The sequence below is a fragment of the Pterocles gutturalis genome, unplaced genomic scaffold, assembly GCF_000699245.1.
Source record: "Pterocles gutturalis isolate BGI_N339 unplaced genomic scaffold, ASM69924v1 scaffold1227, whole genome shotgun sequence".
NCBI classification, from domain to species: domain Eukaryota; kingdom Metazoa; phylum Chordata; class Aves; order Pterocliformes; family Pteroclidae; genus Pterocles; species Pterocles gutturalis.
This window is the reverse complement of record NW_010114934.1, coordinates 66,453-86,357: the sequence shown is the minus strand read 5'-3', so window position 1 is coordinate 86,357 and position 19,905 is coordinate 66,453. Positions and strand designations below refer to the sequence as shown.

Below are 19,905 nucleotides of genomic sequence, written 5' to 3'. Positions count from 1 at the left end.
TCCTTTTTTCCGTGTTGGTTTTTTTTTTTGTTTTCCCGCACCCCTGCCGTCCTTTCCGTGTAGCAAAGCATCAGCAGAGCCGGGGCGCTGCAACGCTTTGGGGCCTACCCACAGGGATCGATGGCAACTTCTCCAACTTTCCTCTTCTCGTGTTTGTGCAGGATCAGAAAAGATGAGTCCGTGGGCAAATGTCAGAGGGAAGGTGGTCATTTTTTTCCTCTCTCTTTGCAAAGCTGTCCCCTCAGCCTGGGGTGCTCGCCCAGAGCCGGGGGAGGCTGCTGAGGTCTCTGCTCTGGCGAGGAGATGCTGAAGCGCGGATCATATTGTCTCTCTGTGCTTCTGGAGTCGTGTCTGGTTCTCAGTTGTCACTTTAGAGGGTTGAACGCCCCTGTTTTCCTCTGTAGCGGGAATAGTATGCTTAAAGATTCAATTAGTGTTTTGCAAATCAAGCAGTGAAGTTATTTAGTTTAATTATGTTGCATTTAATTAGCAGAGAAAAATCAATGCTGGTTTGTATTTTGTATTGTAAGGAAGAGCTAGGCAGCTTCCTACTGGGGACCGCAGGGTAGCAGCCTGAGTCGGGATGTGCGAAGTACAGCGTTCCGGCTTTCCAGGACAGCAGCCACCGATTTAGGAAAGATTCCTGTTTCAAAGGAGTGAAGTTGGTAGCAGTGCTTTCTGGTTTTGATCATTCTTTGTTCCGGCTTTGGCACTGCACCGTATATGAATGTGTTCTCCTGTGATATGGGTTCTGGAGCAGCCTCCGGGGATACGCAGACCGGCTGCCCAGCGGCCGGCTTTTCAGTGTAGGATGTAGGCATGTTTCCAGCTCTTAGCGCTAAGTTACTGTCTAGCAAGTGTGCATCACATCATGGGACAAATGTTATTCCAGAAATATCACAGGTTAATCTGATGCACGATTCCTTACATAGTACTGCAGCATAACGCTTTGCTTCGCGTCTCTGGCTGTGTCTTTTCAATGCTTACTGGTACATTGCTGCAACTGTTTGTCCGGGAAGCAGGTAACTGAGTAGGGAAGGTGTTAGAAGCGTGTATAGACCTGGGGCCAGCTCTAAAATAATTGCCACTTGTTTATGCTAGAGGTGAATTTGGCTTGAGATTTTAGTAACTGCTGATAGCGCTGTAGACAGTAATTACAGATGTATAAATAAGTGATCACGTTTTGTTTATTCGCGTGCAGTAAATAACCCTGTGAGAATAGTAAATATAACTCCCCACCAGAGAAAGAAGCGTGAAGAGTTCAAACGCGGGAAGATGACTCTGTAGACACACACAAACGCAGTGCGGTTCCATAAACAATAGAACAGAAAGGCCAAAAATACCATACAAAAATCATACGCTGCGCAACCTAGAGACCCGACCTTGCAACACACTGAACTCCCACTGAAGAACTCAAGACATCATGCAGGATCCGTCCCCAGGTCAGTGCTGTAAATGTACGGGTTTGAAGATGCAATGAGTGAAGCCTTGATGCGGAGGCATTCTTTCTAGTGGGTGTATATCGTAGTGGTGATTTGCTGAACAAGACAAGCTGTAAATCTGGGAAACTGTCCGCTTTCAACTGCTTGTACTTTCATTTCTTTGAGAAGGGTATTTAAAAAAATATAGATGGGAGGAGAAGAGACAGGGAAGGGGCGGGAAGGAGGGCTGGAAGCCAGCTGTTCAGTGCAGTACAGTCTTGATCACTGTTTCTGAGTGTTTGAACTTCTGATTGACACAAACGGTTTGGTTAATAGCGGCACCAAATAAACACAGTCTGTAATACCACAGTAATGCTGGGATAATATTTGTCAAAATGTATACAGTACCAGAACAAAGGATATGGAGTCATGAAACAAATGCTATGAGGTCTAAAGTCTGTGTATTTGTGTACATTTGGATTTGTTTTTTTCTTATGGGAACGGAAATACATGCAAAACCCATTATGTTGTAAATAAAGTAGGCTGTTGCCTGATAACAAGCCATCTTGACAAACTTTGAAATTGGCTTGGGCATTGGTTTGACTCTCATGTTCATCTAGTCAGGCTGCTGGGGAAAAAAAGTGTTACCTTATAGGGTCGGATCCCTCGAGATCTTACATACATCTGCTCCCTGGGTCCTTAAATGAAACACCTTGTCGGCACTTAATAAAAAACAATAATAAATGATTGGAGATAACAGCTAGCATCCTGTCCTCCAAGAGGAGCGGACAAGGCTCCCTCTGGAGCCTCTCTGTACTGCTGTTTAATCAACAGAAGGGTCACTGTAGAGCAATTCAGAGCACTCCTTTGGAGTGAAGAGGGGCCATCTGGTAGTATAGAATAAGACCGTATATTTTGTTTTCCCCAGTATTAGATTGCCTTTTTCATTAGGCTCCAGCCAGGAGACTTCCAAATACTGTTTGGAAGCAGAACCCTCATGGACTTGAAGAGAAGGAATGGTATCCAGTGTTGGTTTTTTGTTACTGTGAAACTGTGAGGTTTTGTCTTCGCTTTCAGGAGATATTTGCTCTCACACTAGTTCGTCTTATAGTTTTGATCTAAAATCCAAGATAAGGATGCTAAGAAAGAGTGGAGGTCGTCAGAGATTCTGCTTGGGTTTCCTGTTACCATGGCAATACGTGAATCCCTGTATTTATTTACCTAATGGATTGTGTGCTCCAGGGAGTTGAACTATTCTGCATCAATTCAGAGAGAATAAAGGAGCAATTAGACACCATCAGGTCTAAAACAAAAACTCTTCCATGAAGCAGGTCCAGTCAAGAATGACGTTTATTAAAACCAAAGAACGTATGGGTGCCATACTTTGAGCGTTTATTCTAATTGATGTTTTCAATCTCAATCTCCATTTCTTGCAGGGTTTTCACATCCTCTGTAAGCTTGCTTTTTCACTAGCTGTCTGCTGAAGGTTGAGATAGCTGTTTCAAACAAGCCTTAGCTGCCTGGAGTGCAGTCAGTTATCTCTATTCTGCTCAGGTCTCAACTGGATGTGTTTATTCCCAGCAGGCTGAAAATGCTGTTGTCTTCACCTTGTACTCATAAGCATTTCCCTGATAAACAAATTCATCTCTGAAGTCTCCTCCTTTAGTGGTATAAACATCTATCAGTAATCCCAGAACTCTGTTCTTAAGTAAAATGGCAAAATCAGGAGGCCAGATTATTTCCATCTTTGTAGGAACATCGTGTTTGTTCAGAGTCCTCCATGCCAATTGACGTGATTCTGAATTGTGCATCTGCAAATGTTTTTATATTAACATGAAGTTTCCCGGGGATCTTATTTTTGGGGAGGATATATTTTGAACTGTCAACATCTCTTGGATCATTTTATGGAAAATATCGTGCATATTTTTTAATCCTGTACAGTTTTCTACAGTTTCTCTAGGTTATGCTTTAGGTGAGTTACTAGGCAGAACTCTTTCTTGGTTCAGCTGTGCATTCACCGCTGCACTGCGTTCCTCAGTCTAAGTCAGGGCTTTCAGGAGTTTTACAGCTGACCAGTGCTAAGTGCTGCTCTACTGGTGGTTTTTGAATGAAGTAAAAATTCACTGTGAAATGTCTTGTCCTGGAGTCTGAAAATTAAACTCTTCTAAAGACTCACTTCACAACCCTAAAGGCAATTTGGTTCCAATTCTTCCTTACTTGGGCTTCTAGCACCATTCCTGCTGTATGCTGCTTGGATAGCGACATTGCATGTGTGTTTTATTGTGATTTGTTTAAAAAGCATCAACAATTCAGTCTAGTTTTGAGTAGAGGCAAAATACAGGTACAAGATGATCACTATTTGGTATTTCCTTCAAAACTGCACAAAGAGCAGAATTCTGCATTTTTTAGAAGTCGGCGTAGGCTTGACAGGTGTTCTGTTGCATAGCTTGAAGCCTGGAGTGTTCAGAAATGTAGCCCGTGGGATAAACCGCTGCAGGATTGAGATGGTCACAGCAGTTGTGAGAAGGAAGTGGACAAGGAGTGGAGAAAAAAGACAGCTGAAGTCTACTGGAATGTGAAGCAGCTGGGTTGTGCCTTAGTCAGTGAAAAAGCAGGAACTGTAAACAATTGCTAAAATTATTTTCAGTGCAAGCAATCGTTTTCCTTGAACCGCAATGACTAAATATATCTGTTGGTGTGATCTTTATGTGGTGGTAACTCTTACTGCCTCTTGCTAACCTCCTGGCAAGCAGAGAGATGAGTGGAAGTTTGCTGTCAGTCAAGATTGTGACTACAAATGTCCCTCATGAAGGTCCATTTCTTCACTTGCAGAGAACATTTCCTATTTGTGAGGGACCTGTAGTCTGTCAGTGTGGCTTTACTTGTTGCAGTGTATTGCATGAGTGGAGGAAACTTTTCCTAGGAAAGGGAGTCTCTCTCTGACTGCTTTTTAAGGTTTCCTCGGGGTTTTGTTCATCTTTTTGGAAATTTTGCATTTCAGTTGATGCCTCAGCTGATGTAACTCTTTCTGCAAGTGCATCTGTGCTATATTAGAAGGACTTTGATACAAAGATGTGGGTCTTTTTAAAAATATATATGTTAACCCTTATTTATTCCAAAGCTGAAAGCCTGTGGGTAGAAGTGGCAAAGTGAGCTCTGCTGGTGACTTACAAATCATTTGAAAGGAGAGCTTGCAGCTTCTTACCTGCAAGTGGAGGAATAGGACACATTAACTTTATTTTAAAGAAACTGGAGAGATGTTATACCTTTTCCTGGCAGAGGCATTTGATGGCTAATCAGATTTAATTCAAGCACTCAACTGTGTGTTACAGGATATGTCTAGATAGTTCTCATCTGGACTTCTGAGAGGTGACAGCTGGAATGATTTGTCACCATAATGTCAAATTGGGAAGGTCCTTGTACCCTATCAAAGGTAAGATGATAGAGAGCATCTCCTGTCTTTGTGCCAGAAAAAACTCCAGGAACTATGTAGTGTATTAAAAACAACAAATTACATGCCAGAGCCACAGGTAAGGTGATTTAATAGCAGCCTTCCTTTCTCCTGCTCCTCACCACACCCATCATTCTGCATAGTTTGGATACATGCAGAGGATATAACTTGTCCCGTTTTCCAACATTTTTCTGCTGAAACTAGAGATCTGGAGCTTTGGGGTGTTTTGCTGGTTTGCCAAGCTGGTGACCTCTGTACTGTTGCTTAGCACTGAAATGAATCCTTCCAGTCTCTATTCTTCATGTGAAGACTTTACACTATATAGAGAAAAACCTGTGCATGGAGAGGGATCCTTCAGCTTCTCAGATTAGTGACAGAATAGGCTTTTGTCTCTGAAAACAGTTAAAAAATTACTGTGCTGTAAGTGCCTGAACATTTGGGAAATTCTGCTCTGCTGTTGCATCTGTCCTGTTTTCTTTATTGATGTTTGCAAACTGTAGGATTCAGTCATTGTCATGGAAGCAGTGTGGAAGGAGTATAAAAATCACGTAGCCATTGCAAGAATGTTAGCTTTGTTATTTGTCGGCTTTGTCTGTTTGTCAGCTAAATAACCAAAGCTTGTCTTTCATGGTGTGCAGTTGAGAAATATTGGAGAACATAGTGGGATGAGGGGATGGTAATAGAGAACAATGTGTCATTCTCAGTGCTTTAGTAGAGATTGGAGGAAAAGGGAGAGCTAGTTGGAGGAAAACTAGATTTATTCACCTTTGCAAGTTTGAATTTGCAGCCCCAGAACTCCAAGGTGTATGAAAAGGTGGCCAGGAAGGAAAAAAGGACATCCCAAGTGGAGATGTTGATGGAATGGTTGAAAAGACCAGAAAAGGAACGAGAAGATGCACAAGCCCTGGATGTTAGAAGAGGAGGGAATGGTGAGCTAAGTTGCGTGCAAGTAGAGCAGATAGGAAAAGACAGACGGATGACAAAAAGGGAAAGCGGGCATGGAGAGGCTCCCGGCAGCTTTCACAGGAGTCTGTTCCAAGGCAAAGAGACAGAAGATGAGTTTCAGCAATCCGGAAAAGCTGCAGGAATCCTGCAGGTTGGGACGTGCTGCCAAAGGAATGTTCTGCAGTTCTGCTGTTCGCATTACTGCAGCCTGACAGATTTACAGCTATATTACCTGACCCGTAGCATCCACTCTTAAAAATACATTTCCGATCTCTTCTTGTGGTACGTAACATTGATGCTGATAGAGGAAACAACTTCGTCTACGTGAGAGAGAAATTATGTCCCCACATATTATGTGAAGCAGCCTGAGAAAGCTGATGGATCAGATTATTGGTCTAGTTTTGTTTGCGTTGCATATTTCAGTTAAAACTCTTCAGCTTTGAAACAGTCCGTTCATATTAAATCTCTTTGCTGTTTTAGTTCCTACCATAGCTCATCTTCTCTGGAGTTTGTCAGACAATGTTTTCGTGTTGAGAGGAAGGAAGAAGTGAGTAGAAACAAGTACAAGAAGGAGATGGTGTGTATTAGAGCATTCACTTAATTGTGCTGTAGGAGATGCAGTATCAACAGTATTTGGGAAAATCGGTTCGCCTACACTTGCTTTCAATTTTATCATATTTAGGAAAGTAATCTAAAAGATTTGAGAATTGATGAGCTGTATGGAAATTCAAAGCCTTGGCTAGCATTTTGGTTTCATGTTTCTTTCATTTTTTTTGTTCCGCTTTCATACCACTGAGAAGGTTGATTGGGCGTGGAGTAGAAGTTACCCATAGCTGGTGAAGTTGGAGTAAGGACATGCTGCCACTTGGTTGGTTGATTAAACCTTGATAGAATTTTACCCAGAGACTGAGTATGTAGTCCTGTATCTGTTAGAGTGTAGTTTGCAGGTAGTCTGTAATAATCACAGTGGGAGAAAAGGGAGTGTGTTCACGGTGTACGGCATGCATTGTTTTATCCCCTACCTTTTGATGCTTTTATTGTGCTCCTCAGACTACCAATCTGTCCTGCCCGTACTGGCCAAGAGGTGGTAAACTACCCGCAGGAATGAATTCTATATTTAGAAAGTTTCCTTTACGAACCAAGCATCATGTAATAAAGGGCACCCAGGGAAATCAATATTTTAGTTCGGTTGTGTAGTACATTCCAGCCAGTTCTAGACAGCAGGGCTCAGTGAATCCCTCCAGCGGTGGGCTTCAGCTAGCAGGACAATGCTGTTTAAAACACAGTTTTCCTTGGGTGATATCCTTTCTTTCTGTGCTCTAACTATATTAACTTTGAGTATGGGGAGATAAAGTGCAGATGGCTCCCTTCTATTTTTCACTTGACAATGCAACCTTGCATTTCATGGTTGGGGGTGATGTGTGCTGCAACTTGCCTATACAAATGAGTTAAATATCCCTCTCTGGGTATATTTTTTCTGTCTTAATTTTTTAAAGTGTACTTTTTTCTGCTTTTCTAATTAGAAGGAGCTTTAAACTTCTTTAAACAAGACTAATAAGGAGATCTACCAGGAGGTTTAGTTAGAGCTCATCTATGAATTTACAGGGACTTAGAGAAAATGTAGAGCACTGGTTTGTGCAGGAGGTGGTTTGTCAGTATAAATATCCTTGCAAAGGACACATGAAGTCATATGCTGACTCTGATGCCAGATTTTTGATGGAGCATGGTACGGGTGGTGCAGGGGTTGAGTTTATGCTTTTACTGCTTCAGATTGATTCTGCAGGGCTACTATGTAGGGGAAATTTGACATACCCTAAAACATTATGCATCTGAGAGTCATATGACTTTAAAAAAAAAAAACAACTTGTCTCTTTATGAGCAATACCTAGGAGAACATAACTGACAGAAACTGAGATGGGGAGTTTCTCTGTTTTCAGCTTAGTTTTTCTGTTTGCTCTATGAATGGCTGTTTGCTCTTTGTCGCTGGAAACAGTGGCACTTCTGTCTCCCTCTCTGTCAGTCTGGTCTGTTATCGTTTACAGGAGAGACACTTTAGAAAGTTGTCGAACCACCCTGGCAAAACGTTCTAGTGAATATAAGAAGTGGTATTCAAAGTACATTGTTTACAATGAGCTGGCTCTCTCAAATATGGCCAATTTTGTGATACTCATACATACAGTATCCCTTTAAAGAAGAACCAGTGAGTCTTGATGCATGACTTGGCGCATCTGCTCAGAGGTAAGCTTGCTTCTTATGTCTGTACCTCTCCTGCTTACTCTGTAGCATCTTTCCAGAAGGAAGTAGTGATGGTTTGTCCATCCTCTGTTAGAACTCTCGGGCCTCTTGGCCAATTTCAGTCAAACTTTGCAGAGGAATCTATTTTAGAAATTTATTTAAATTTCTGCACATTTTCTGTAGAAGACAGTAGAACAAAGAGACCACAAATAGTGCTTTCATTATGGCAAAAGGGAAGATGTAGCTGTTCCGTACTCCGTTTGGCCATGTGCTGCCAACTGGTACACGTGTCATTTCAAAACCACTAACACACGTGGTACGTCTTGTTCAGAAGGGTGCCAAGGGAGATGCAAGGAAGCTAGGTTTCTTGTGTTGGAAGAAGAATAGATAGAATTTCACTAGTTTTGCTGCTCATAGTGTGCTTTTTGATGATTTAACTAAGGTTATGATCTTACGCTCATTCGGTTGGATAAGCATTTTGTCAGTCTAAACTTGTCTCATTAGTTTATCTTGCACTGTAAAATTCAAAGGCATGAGATAAATCTGACTGTATTTTAAAAAAATATGAGAAAATTGTGCAGTGAGCTACTCTAGTTTAACCTCAGCTGGATTAGTTGATGCAACCTTCATGTATAGGCAAGGTCTAAGAATGAGCAGATATAAATTCTTTATTGCCTAGAAACCTCTCCTCATATCTCCACTAAACTTCTAGCACCAGCACACTTGTATTAATTAAAAACTGGTTGTATCATTTAAGCTTTTGCCTCTAAATTTATGAAGGTAAGATAAATGCATAAAACAGAGATCGATGGTGATTTGAGAATATCCTTGCTCAGAATTAGTCAGTTTTGTGAAGCTGGGTCAAAATTGCACCTGTACTGAAATAGATACAATTTTGTGTATACAAAGTCTAAAATATTTTTAATGTATGTGTGGTTTTTGTTCTAGTACTTTCTAGTCCCTCGTGGATTCCAGCAGTTGTCAAAAGGATTTAGCAGTGGTTATATGGCTTTGGAAATGCCCATCTTTCACCAGAGACTCTAGGAAAAGCCTGTGGTGACCATTCCTAGTGTAGACCCTAACGCCATGCATTTACCCAGCTGACTTTGGGGGAGATTAATCCCAGCCCCAGGCGGATTTCTGTCCTTTTGGGAAGCTATTCAAAGAGATTTTAGCTATTGCTTGATGCTGTAGTTATGTGAAGCTGAATGTATTAATGTATTGATTTAGCAAACGGCTTGCGGCGTCCTTGGTTGAGGCAGAGCTGGGGAAGGCATTTCTTCACTGCCACCCTCGCTTTGGCACACCAGCCTCTCGCAGCTCTAAAGCAAACGTGCTGTTTGGCCATGGTGTTCACCCCTCAGTGCAATGACACTCTGAGGAGAAAACCAGGGTTAGAAGACCCCTTGCCTTCCAAAAAAAACCATCTCACATGCACGTCACTGCTGAGAGAACTAACGAAAGAACCTTATGTAGCACCAACGTGTTACCCCTGCTGCTGGTGGCGGGTCTGCGAGCTGGCAACATTTTTATCTAGTTTGCTGTTAGTTCCCAAGATGGAACAGACACTAGACCTTTTATAGTTGTATTTCATTCCTTTCCTTTGTGCCACTCAGCCCAGGGAAATGTGAGGTATCGCATTCCGACAGATGATGATTTGGCATCAGGCTGAAAGGTAAAAACACTGATTAAAAAAATGTTTTCATTTGCTGCTAGAACAAAGACTACTTGAATTGAACTGGCTGGCCTGGAATGGGGAATGCCAAGGAAAAGGGAATGCCAAGGAAAAGCAAAATCTTTTGGAAAAGGATATCTCAGAGGAGCCAGTCAAGGGCAGTGAACGGTGGGTTGCTGCTAAAAGCCAAAGTATCCTGGTAAAAATGTCAGGGCAGATGAACCCTTAAAAACCATGCAAAGAGCAAATTTGGTTCTCATTACTGTCTGTGTGTATTTCCAGGTACTCTTTAAACAAAGATGGTTTTGCTCCTCTCTGTCTCGGGTGAAAGCACTTGTATAAATTCTTTAAATATGCATTGGCAGCTCTTACTCGTAGGTTTTATCCTGAATTACAGCCTTGTTCATTAGACCTCAAATCTGAGGTATACATTTCACTGTAATACTTCTAGAGCTCCCTGGAGACATCAGGTATACCGCAAGTGATACACAGGAGAACTCCGAGCGTCCATTTGGCTGGCAGCCTGAGGAGCACCAAGGTCCAAGGGATCAAATCCATTGTTTAGGAACAGACATTGGTGGAACTCGTATCATTGCCTGGGGTTGTTGTGTTTGTTGTGGCTTTTTACTATGTGCATAAGGAAAAAATGCTTACCTGGCTGTCAACCTCAGTTATCCGTGTTAACGGTTACCACCCGAATGTGATATTTTACACTTTTTATTCTGGCTGAAGTTAAAATTATAGAGATGGGAAAACTAAGGAAGCATCTGGGGGATTATTTCTGGCAGCTGGGCAGATGAGTTTATCTATAAATCCTTTGAGACTGGCAACAAGGTGTGTAAGAGTGTTAGTAACAACAGCAACAATGTTGGAAGGTTGCTGATTGCTTATGTCATTGCTTTGATGCTTCTCAAGTTCTTTAAGTGCTTAGGGCTGGTATAAGTAATAGCTTCTGAAGTTACAGCCATTGGTCATCCAGTCTGTTGGAGCTCCACTGGCAATATCCAAAAAAATTCCCCCATCAAGCGAAGGCATAACTGATTCCGAACTCACTCCCAGCATCCATGTGCTGTTAACATGGCTGTTAATCGAAGTCCTGATCTGAGTGGCATCCAAAGTCGATAACTCATGCAGAATGCCATTCTCAGCAATGTCACCAGTACTGTGGCTTGTCCTGTGGGGAGAGCTAACAGGCTGTGGGTTTATTATTGCTATTATTTTCATTTGGTTTTGTCATTTAATACTTCTCAGATGAAGTACTTCACATCTAAAAGCTTTGGCAACATAATATACTAAGTTTCAGATATCATAATGGAGAGAAAAAATCATGCTAGCAATATTAATACTCAGAAGTATACATTTAATTGAATTGTTAATCAAAGCTCTTATATCCAGCAAAGTAGCACTGGTTTGTGTTGATGCTGTGCACTACGATCTTAACCTTTGGGATGATAACAAAGCACAGAAACTGGCTCCTCCTGAAATCCTGTGCCCTTGAAGGAGTCATTTAGTTAAATTCCTTAATATTTTTGCAGCTGTGGTTGTGGTTTGTTAACTGATGCTGCCTTGAAGAGGAGCCTGTGTCTGCAGCAGAGTTTTCATTACTCATCTGTCAATACTTGCCGAGTAAAACAAATGGGTCTGGATAGAGAGGTTTCTGCTCCTCTGTGTAAATGGTTTCTTTTCCTCCATCCCTGCTCTTTCACCCAAGGAGAGGGTAGAGGATAGTTTTCATGCAGTACATGGTTATACTGTATTGGATAGGAACGTCTGGCCTGCTTTGTCTCTGGCCTGCTTTGTCTGTCAGGATTATTATAAGCTATGATGTTTAGATTTTATTAAATGAACCTAGAGGGAATTAAAAACATCTCTCTTTCCCAAAATACTCTCCCTTGTACACCTGTTAAATGCCCTTTATCCTGAATCATACCAACTGAAGAATCTCCAGAATTTCTCTTTACAAGTGGGTACAATGTGAGTTTGGGCCAGTTCAACAATTTGCTTGTCAGGAGAAATCCCGTTGAGTTTTGTTTGGTTTTGTTTTTATTACATAGTACTCAAAATTGAAAAGGAGATAAACCAAAATTATTACATTGCTGTGTTTACTGATGCAAACTGCAAGGTTTGCAGTAATTGCCTTGGCTTCTGGGTGAAATGCAGAGGGCAACTTGTCTGCCTGGATTTGGGGGGTTTTTTTGTATGATAATTGCAAATGAAGGGCACATCTTATTTTGAAGCTCCTGCAGAACAGAGATATCTGCTCTGGGAGATGCAGATGCAAATGAATTTTGTGCTGGTACATAATATGGGCGAGTGAATGAAACAAACAGCTTTCGTAGCACATGAGCAGTCGATGTGAAATGCTTTGCTGGAACGGGGCAGGGCTGAAGCAAAAGGATGGGCTATAATAAGTATGGGAGAAGGACTTGCAGAAGCCAGGGTATTGACTCACTTGACCGCATGCTTCTCGTGAGTTTCACACTTGACTGTGACAAATATTGAACAGAATAGCAGCCAGGCTAGTAAGCAGGTGTGCTTAAAAGCCAAAAGTCCGTGCTGACCTCTTTCTGTGCATGTGTGTTTTGGGGTAAATACTGGAGTCCTTACGTCCTTTTCCTGTTGTGCATTCTGGTTTTGCTTAGTTTTTATGCTACTTCAGAAAATCGTGGTGGGGCAAAACCACACACAGCAGTAGGGCCCAGCCCAGTAGAAGTGACTCGTGACTTTAAGCTTTGCGTTATGTCTCTGTGCCTTAGCTACGTGAAGCATTGGTTGGTAAATTGGTGCCAGTTTCCTTAGTGCAGACCTGCCTTTTGTCATGGAGTTGCCATCAAATTTCTTTTAAAGCCTGTCCTGTGGGAGACTAGTTTGCTACCCTGGCCTCCGGTGAGAGCGGGGGGAGCCAAAACCTCTGCCAGCCTGAGCTCTTGACTAGCTGCAAGTGAGGACCTTGTTTGGAGATGAAACCTGATTAGTGGATAATTCCCCCAGAATGAATAATCTCAGCCTTAAAAGATGAATTGCAGATGGTTTTAGATGAGAGGGAGATCAGGTTTAAAATACCATTCTTTCAGTAACCTGAATCTACTGACCTTACGTGGCATCGCAGAGATCATTGCAGCTGAGTAAGAGTGGAAGGAGAGGCTTGCCGCTGGTGTGCAAACAATTCCTGCATTGGTCTGACCCCCAGGCTCCCAGTGTTATATTTACCTGGTGGTTTGAAAGGTCTTTCACTCCACAAGGTCAAGGAAAGACTCCAAAATACAGAGGAAAGCCATTGTAAACTCCTCGAGCGAGAAGGATTAGTATGTAATGCGACTTTTGAAACTATTTTCAGATTGGTTATGCGTCTTTACCCATCTTTCACTTTTGCAAAGGCAACGGTAGATGTGTTTGCTTCGCTTTGACTGGAAGGCTTGCAGAAACCAAGACTGAAACGTAAAACCAACTTAAGGACTATATGAGCGAGCTATGTCAATAAGCTATGTCAATAAAGACCATCATTTTGTCTAGCTGTGCAGCTTTTCAAATTACTCCAGCAAGAGTCTCCTTAACAAATGCTTTTGTATTTTGTCTGTTGACTCATCCATCTCAACACTTACAGTAACATTTCAGTACTGTCTTACAAAGCCTGTGATTGAAAAAAGGCTGTTCTTGGGCTGGTTAATCAACAGAGGCAATAAATACAATGCTGTTTGTCTTGACACCCTGTCTGACTGTGGTGGCATTGTAAGCAGCATTGCTACACGAGGAGATCTCTGTGGTTGAGGACTGGCTGTACACGCAGATCACTCAACGTTTGTATTCAGCATAAAGTCAACATTGAAAGAGTTTCAGACCTCTCCTTGGCTGGCAGACAGTCTCACTGGTGCTACAAGCGATGTTAACAAAAGGGTAAATCATCATCCGCAGCACTTCTGATTTATTTAACAGTTTTATGAAATGCTGGGATTTTGTTCTGTTAGAGGGCACCAGAAGTGTAAAAGGAAAACTCAGATGGATTCTCTTCTTATGGGAGTCTGGGAAGGTGGTGAAGGAAATACGATTTGGACTCAGATATTTATTCTTTTAGTAGAACAATGTCGGTCCCAGACCAGTGGTTCTCAGATGTATTTTACCCTGGGAACTTGTATAAAACGTCTTCCCTTTCAGCTATTTCATTTTTAGCTGTATAGAGGGTGTAACCATTGTTTAAGGGAGTGTCGGTGGCGTGTAGCCAGTTGATATCTAAACCCTATCATGAATTGTTTTAAAGAGAGTATGATTTTCTCTACTGAGATATATTGATGACTTTTTTTGAAGGCAGGAAGTACATGCTGACTCCAGCAATTGCCAGAGCAGCTGTTCATTATGAGTAAGCCATATGAAAAATCTTGTGAAAACCTTAATATCAGTAGGAAGCAGCACAAGCTTAAATGTTCAGCACCAAAGTGTGGTTAAGCTGTATCAAGAACTGCTTTCATATTTTCACTCGCTCAGAATTTTATATTGGAAAAAGTTTCTGGTTCTTATGATATCAAAGTCTGTAGGATAGTTTACAGAGAGGTATTTAACTTCAGGCTAGTTAATATTTGTAAAGACTTGTCTGGACACTCCCCAGACTCTTGCTCCAGGGTACAAATTTATTTGATTCCCCCATGTTCAGTTAATGTAGCAGTTTCTGTCTCTGTAAGTTGGCATCTTAACTGGCTCCATGGTTTTTAGCATTTCCTAGGATGGTAGCAGCAGCGTTACTCAGACTGGGTTCTACCAAGCCTGTGTTAGACAGGACACACATCTGAACTGCAGTCATCCCCCTGTCCTGAGTTTCCTGATCAGTAAGTTGGGGTTCTTTTGTTATAATCTGTCTCTGTTTTTAATCACAGAGATGACTTTTGTTGAGACTGATACATAGATTTCCATAGCTTTCCACCAAAATGTTTGTTTTGAATTAACGGACATTTCAGTGAATTTCTGTATCTGACATTTGAGCTCTGTGTTTGGATTGCTTTTCATTTTGTATTCTTCCTTGTTGTCTTTGATACCAGGATATGATTTCTTCTTTGCCACCTCTCACTGCCCTTTGTTTATCTTAGTTTACAATTTTTTTGTCACATGCACTCATGTTGCTTGTAGTGCATCCTGTCTAAGAACTATGTCATGAGGTTTCGATGCAGCAGGGTTGTCCTGGAGATGTATGGGGATGTGCCAGCAAGTAGTGGTATGTATGTCACAGCAAAGGAACATACATACGCATCTTGCCCAAGCAGTAGAGCGTCTCTTGCTGTTGAATGTGGTTCTCGGGCCATGGCTCATGAGGGTGGTAGCAATGGGAAATGTGGGATGTTCTGGTTTATTTTGACAACAAGATTCCATTTCCCTTGATGCAGTAAGTTCATGAATCAAAAAAGAAAATGTGTAATGCTTAGTGTTTATCTAGAGCTTTAGAGTGTTGTGTAAGCATTTATTCTGTACTTTTGTCTTTATGATGGGTGGCTATGCAGAGTGCTGTCTTGTAGTGAGGTGAGAATAGTGAGTGCACCTTGTGCCCTTCTTTCATTTACTGGTATGACTTCACTTGTTACTTTGGTCAGATGATGTCTACTTCTCCATAAGCTTCTGTGGGCTTTTCAGTTTATCGCTGGGGCTGTACACCCTGTGAGTGGGTTGTTAGTTCATGTCTTTAAGGCATCTGCGATCTGCTTAGGTAGTGAGAGTGGAAGACACAATGCTGTGTAGTGGTGGCATCTCCCCATTAGTGGGAAGAGACAGGTAATATTGTGTGCACAGAGCATGCCACCTAGAGGAACACAGCGGGCCGGCAAGGCTGTAGCCACGATTTGCTGGCAAAATTTGGGTGGTTGTGTTGAGACCTTCTCCAAGCAGTGCCCTTTGTGGCCCTGCCTCTAGTACATTCCCCAAGTCAAGAGTGAGAAGGTCCATGCCCAGCCACGTTTCGATCAACTCTTCTCAACAAACATTTCTCAACTTTCTACGTGAGACTACTGTTCATGATTTAGCCTCCCGGTTATGTTGATCCTAATCTTTCACGGAGGCTCAAGAATCTGAAATGAAGTTGCAGATCTCACCCCATATTCTCGGGCAATTAGAGTGAGGAATCTAGTACAAGGTGTGATTTGATGGGCTAACACTCTCCAAGCTCTTTGGTTTTTTTGGCTTGTATGTTGCAATTTCTTTTGTGGGAGACTAATAAATTTCCCAGAAGATTATCCTAATTTATAGAGTCTCAAAGTCTGAGTTGTAATTAAGCACTTAATTTGATGAGGGTTTTTAGATGTGTTGCTAGTCTACTGGCAGCTTGGGGAAATGCTTCCGTCTTCAGCCCCGCTTCCCTTGTGTAGGTTCAAGCTCAGAAAGCTGGTGTATATTTAGAACTGGCAGAACTGCAGCCTGCCAGACAAGCCTCAGAAAATTGCTCCAAATCTATGCTTTCTGGATAGGTTAAAGCCAAATTTGAAAGAAGCCTGGCTTTTTTTAAGAAGTTGAAGTGATGGCAATTTTCCTTAACAAATGGGCAGTGGGAAATTTTAATAATACATTTTATTGCTTACAGTTGCATTGAGTTCTTCTAGAGACTTGTGATCATTCAGAGAGTCAGTGAGTTGTGCTGTCAGATAAGCACATGGTGTGACCAGAGGGTGTCACCTCTTCAGGACAGAAATTTATTTTTGATCCACATTAGTCTAATATGTGGCGCAGTAAGGTCATAACCAATGACTTGGGCTTGTAGGATTTAATGCACAAATAATAGTTACTGAGAGAGATTTTTTTCTTCCACTGTATTTGAGGTTATGGATTCTAGTTGTCTCTGATTAAGTTTTTATCTTCTACTCGGGTTTCTTTCTGCTGTTTAAGTAAAACATCTTTTCTACCTCTCTGTCCCATGCTTCAACTTTTATGCTTTAAAACCTCAGGAACAATCTTGAAGCTGTGCCTTTGAACTGACCCCATGTATTTTCAGCGAGACATTAGGATGGCCTTCCCATTTCCTTCTATTCTCGGTTTAAATGTCCCTGTTATGGGAATTAAAAAAAAAAGTAATTGCAATTAGTCATATGTTAAAACAACCAGACTAACCAGCAGGAAGAGCATCCTCTCGGTGTCAGCGTACGAGGCCGTGTGTCAGTGTGCCATTTCGGCTCCGGCTGGATCTCTTGCGTGTATTGACCACTCATGCATTTAACAGACCTGTTCTGGGGCTGCGCCCATGTCTCTCTCCTCAACACATGCCCCTTTTTGCTGATAACTTTCTGGCCTCCAGGCTACTGACAGCTGTTGTCCACTTGCTGCTAATTAAGAAACCAGCATGAGCGATGGGAATGTGGATTGGAGAGATTGAACCCCCCCTCCGCAGCAAAGCATTTCAACCTGATTAAAAAGCGTCTGACTGACGACTGATCGGCCTCTTTTTCCCTTCTCTGTCTGTTGAGCCCTTCTGTACATAGCCTGTTTGCTATCAAAACTCACATGTTGGGCGCTCTCTGTGGCTCTATATTTTTTAGATCCCGTAACAATAAGCAATGTCAGAACAGATTTGCCATTGAGGAGATGGGCACGTGTGAAATTTAAGCCCTGCTAAAGCCACATATTTAACATGCAAAGCATTGTGTACATCTGTGCTCCTATGCAGAAATTCAAATGTAGGTCATATTTTTTAAATAAGATAGCACATACTTTGTGGAAAATTTAGAACTCCCTCTAAGATTCAAGATCATTATGAATTAACAGCACTCAAGTGGATGGATGGGTTATTTCAAAGATTTTCCTTTTTTCTTTAAGGATTTTCCTTGTTTCGTTTTCTTGGTTTGGTTTTCCTTGTTTTGCATCAGGTCCCAGTGGGTGACCTTTTGTCTGATACAGTTACGCTGAGATTTTTGTGACCCAGCAAGAGAATGGGCTTGAACTCTGGAATTCCCTTTCTGGCCTGTGCTTCTGTGGAGGTAAAATGACAGACTGAGGAGAAGATAAGCCTGTAACACTGATGCTCTCTGAAACTGTTTACCCCCAGGAATATTATGACTCTCTGTATTTCAGATGAGACCTCCAAAATTCAATCTGAAGTCTTATCTGCAATAAGTGGGCTCTGTATAGCCCTTAGCATGCTGTGAAAGCAGTGTCGTTTGCTCTCGTATCTGGAATATAATTTCTCTTCTTCCTGTTGTAATTTTTCTCATGCTTGGCTTTTACCTTTTACCTTGAAGATGATTGTTTCTTGATACAGTAATTCAGCACAATCAGAGCCTCTCTTTACAAGCACCATGCATATATAGGAGTAAAATGTTTATTTAAATTTAAAAAAAAATTATCACTGCCAGACTTGGCTCCTTAGGCGTGTGAAAATCCTGTAACAAACCGTGTCTGCCACAGTGTAAGTGAACAGCAGGAACATGGCTAGGGAGAGGAGGACATACTTTGCCTGTACTTACTGGTGTTCACCTTGCATGTCCATCGTTTTGCCGCATGATCACTTTCTGAAAGAAGCCTTGGGAGATGTAACTTCAGCTTTTCCAATAAAGAAGCGGTTTATATTTGTTTGAAGTTGAACAAGAGCTGCTCCACCAGTGTTACCATAGATTCACCTAAGCGCATTCAATACTAAAATGGTAAGAAATGCAAAATGTAGCGTGCTTACAACTAACTGAACTGGGCAGACTCTTTGGGATATGGGTGGTTCAGGGTGTGAAAGTGCTATAATGTCCTCGGGCAGTTTTTAGTTCTCACACGAAGAGAGCAGTTGCTGACATGAAGAGAAATCCTGTCGCTAGACTGGCCCTGAGTCCCCAAGCTGTAATCTGTAAATAAAGTGATTTATGGGTATTATAGATTAAAACGGTGTTTCTTTTTTTTCCTCCAAGCAAAATATTATTTGCAAATAGATTATCTCATTATTGGACTCTGGTTTGGCTAGTAATTTTACAAAATAAGCCTGGTAAACTAGACTTAATGTTAGAAAATTAAAGGACAATTTCTCTACTAGTAAGACATTATGGAGATGCCAAATCCCTGTCTATCTTGCTGTGGGAGGTAATTAAGAATATGAGGGAGTGGTTTCTTGGTTTGAAATGTTGAAAGCAACTGTAAGTATTCGTACTGTTACATCTGGAGAGCTAGTTAGGGATGGTGATATTGGTTATGCTGGGTCATTTGCTGTGAATATTGGTTGCTTCTTTCACAGTAACCTGATAATTGCTTGGACAGCTTTGCCACACTGTTTACTATCTGCTGCCAGCTGACTGGCGGTGCGTTTCAAGCCGATTATAGGAACATTATGTGGCTCCAGAATCACAGTTAGTCCGTTTGTCCTTTAATGCCAGTCACGGTGACATCAAGAATTGGGCTGCCATCATCCGGGCAGGTCCTTTGCCAATATTGACATGTTTTTGCGTCTGTTCTGCATTAGCTTTTCATGTGACTTGATGGCAGGTGTTGCTTCCTCTGAATCCCCACCTCTTACCCATTTGTGCCATGAATTTCTGGCAGTGTAAAATGAAAAACCATCACACAGCCACTTCAGAGGCACAGAGGTGGCAGTTTTTACATTAAAGGGGCAAAAGAAACGTTCTGCTAATTTCTATGTGAAAACTAGATGCCTGTTTGGTGCTAAGTTAGGCTTTGTTTAGACTATTGTCTGAATGTGAGCCTAGAGCTTTGCTGCTAGATCTACAGTTGACTTGCCTTCCCCTGGGTTCATGAATGACAAGGTATTTCAGTGGAACTGGCACTTCTTTGTTGGGATGTTTTGCAAATGTGGACCCGATTCTTGACAGGAGAGCACAAACCAGGAGTTGCTGCTTTACAATGGAAAATGTTTGGTTTATGTTTTTGGAGGAACAGGTTTGGTTCCTCTGCTTTGCTGATTCCTCGTAGTACCACGGGAGTGTCTTTTAAAGAAATAAAAATTACAATATAAAACCACTTCTACCAAGTGGGAAAAAGGAAATATGCACGAACAATTTTGCAAACAGGCCACTGGATTGTAGGGAGAGTGACTACAAGAAAAATCTCCTGCATGGACATCTGTCATCTACTTCTGTTCAACAGAGCTGGACTTTATCTGAGAAACAGGTTGCTGTATATATGAGAATTATCCCTAAATATTTCCCTTTATTGACAATTTGCCTTCTAATTAGCTAAATCCACTTTCCAAGTGGACAGTTTTATTGCAAAGTAAAACCATG

General features: G+C 41.7%; 1 protein-coding gene across 1 annotated transcript in view; it reads left to right on the top strand.

The window, feature by feature from the left end:
- The first annotated feature begins 1,249 nt into the window (after positions 1-1,249).
- RAPGEF1 (Rap guanine nucleotide exchange factor (GEF) 1) overlaps positions 1,250-19,905 on the top strand; it is an 82,165-nt gene continuing 63,509 nt past the window's right edge. The window contains exon 1 of the mRNA XM_010074966.1: positions 1,250-1,442. Within this exon, the coding sequence (XP_010073268.1) occupies positions 1,424-1,442 (19 nt within the window). The 5' untranslated portion in view covers positions 1,250-1,423. The remainder of the gene's footprint in view (positions 1,443-19,905) is intronic.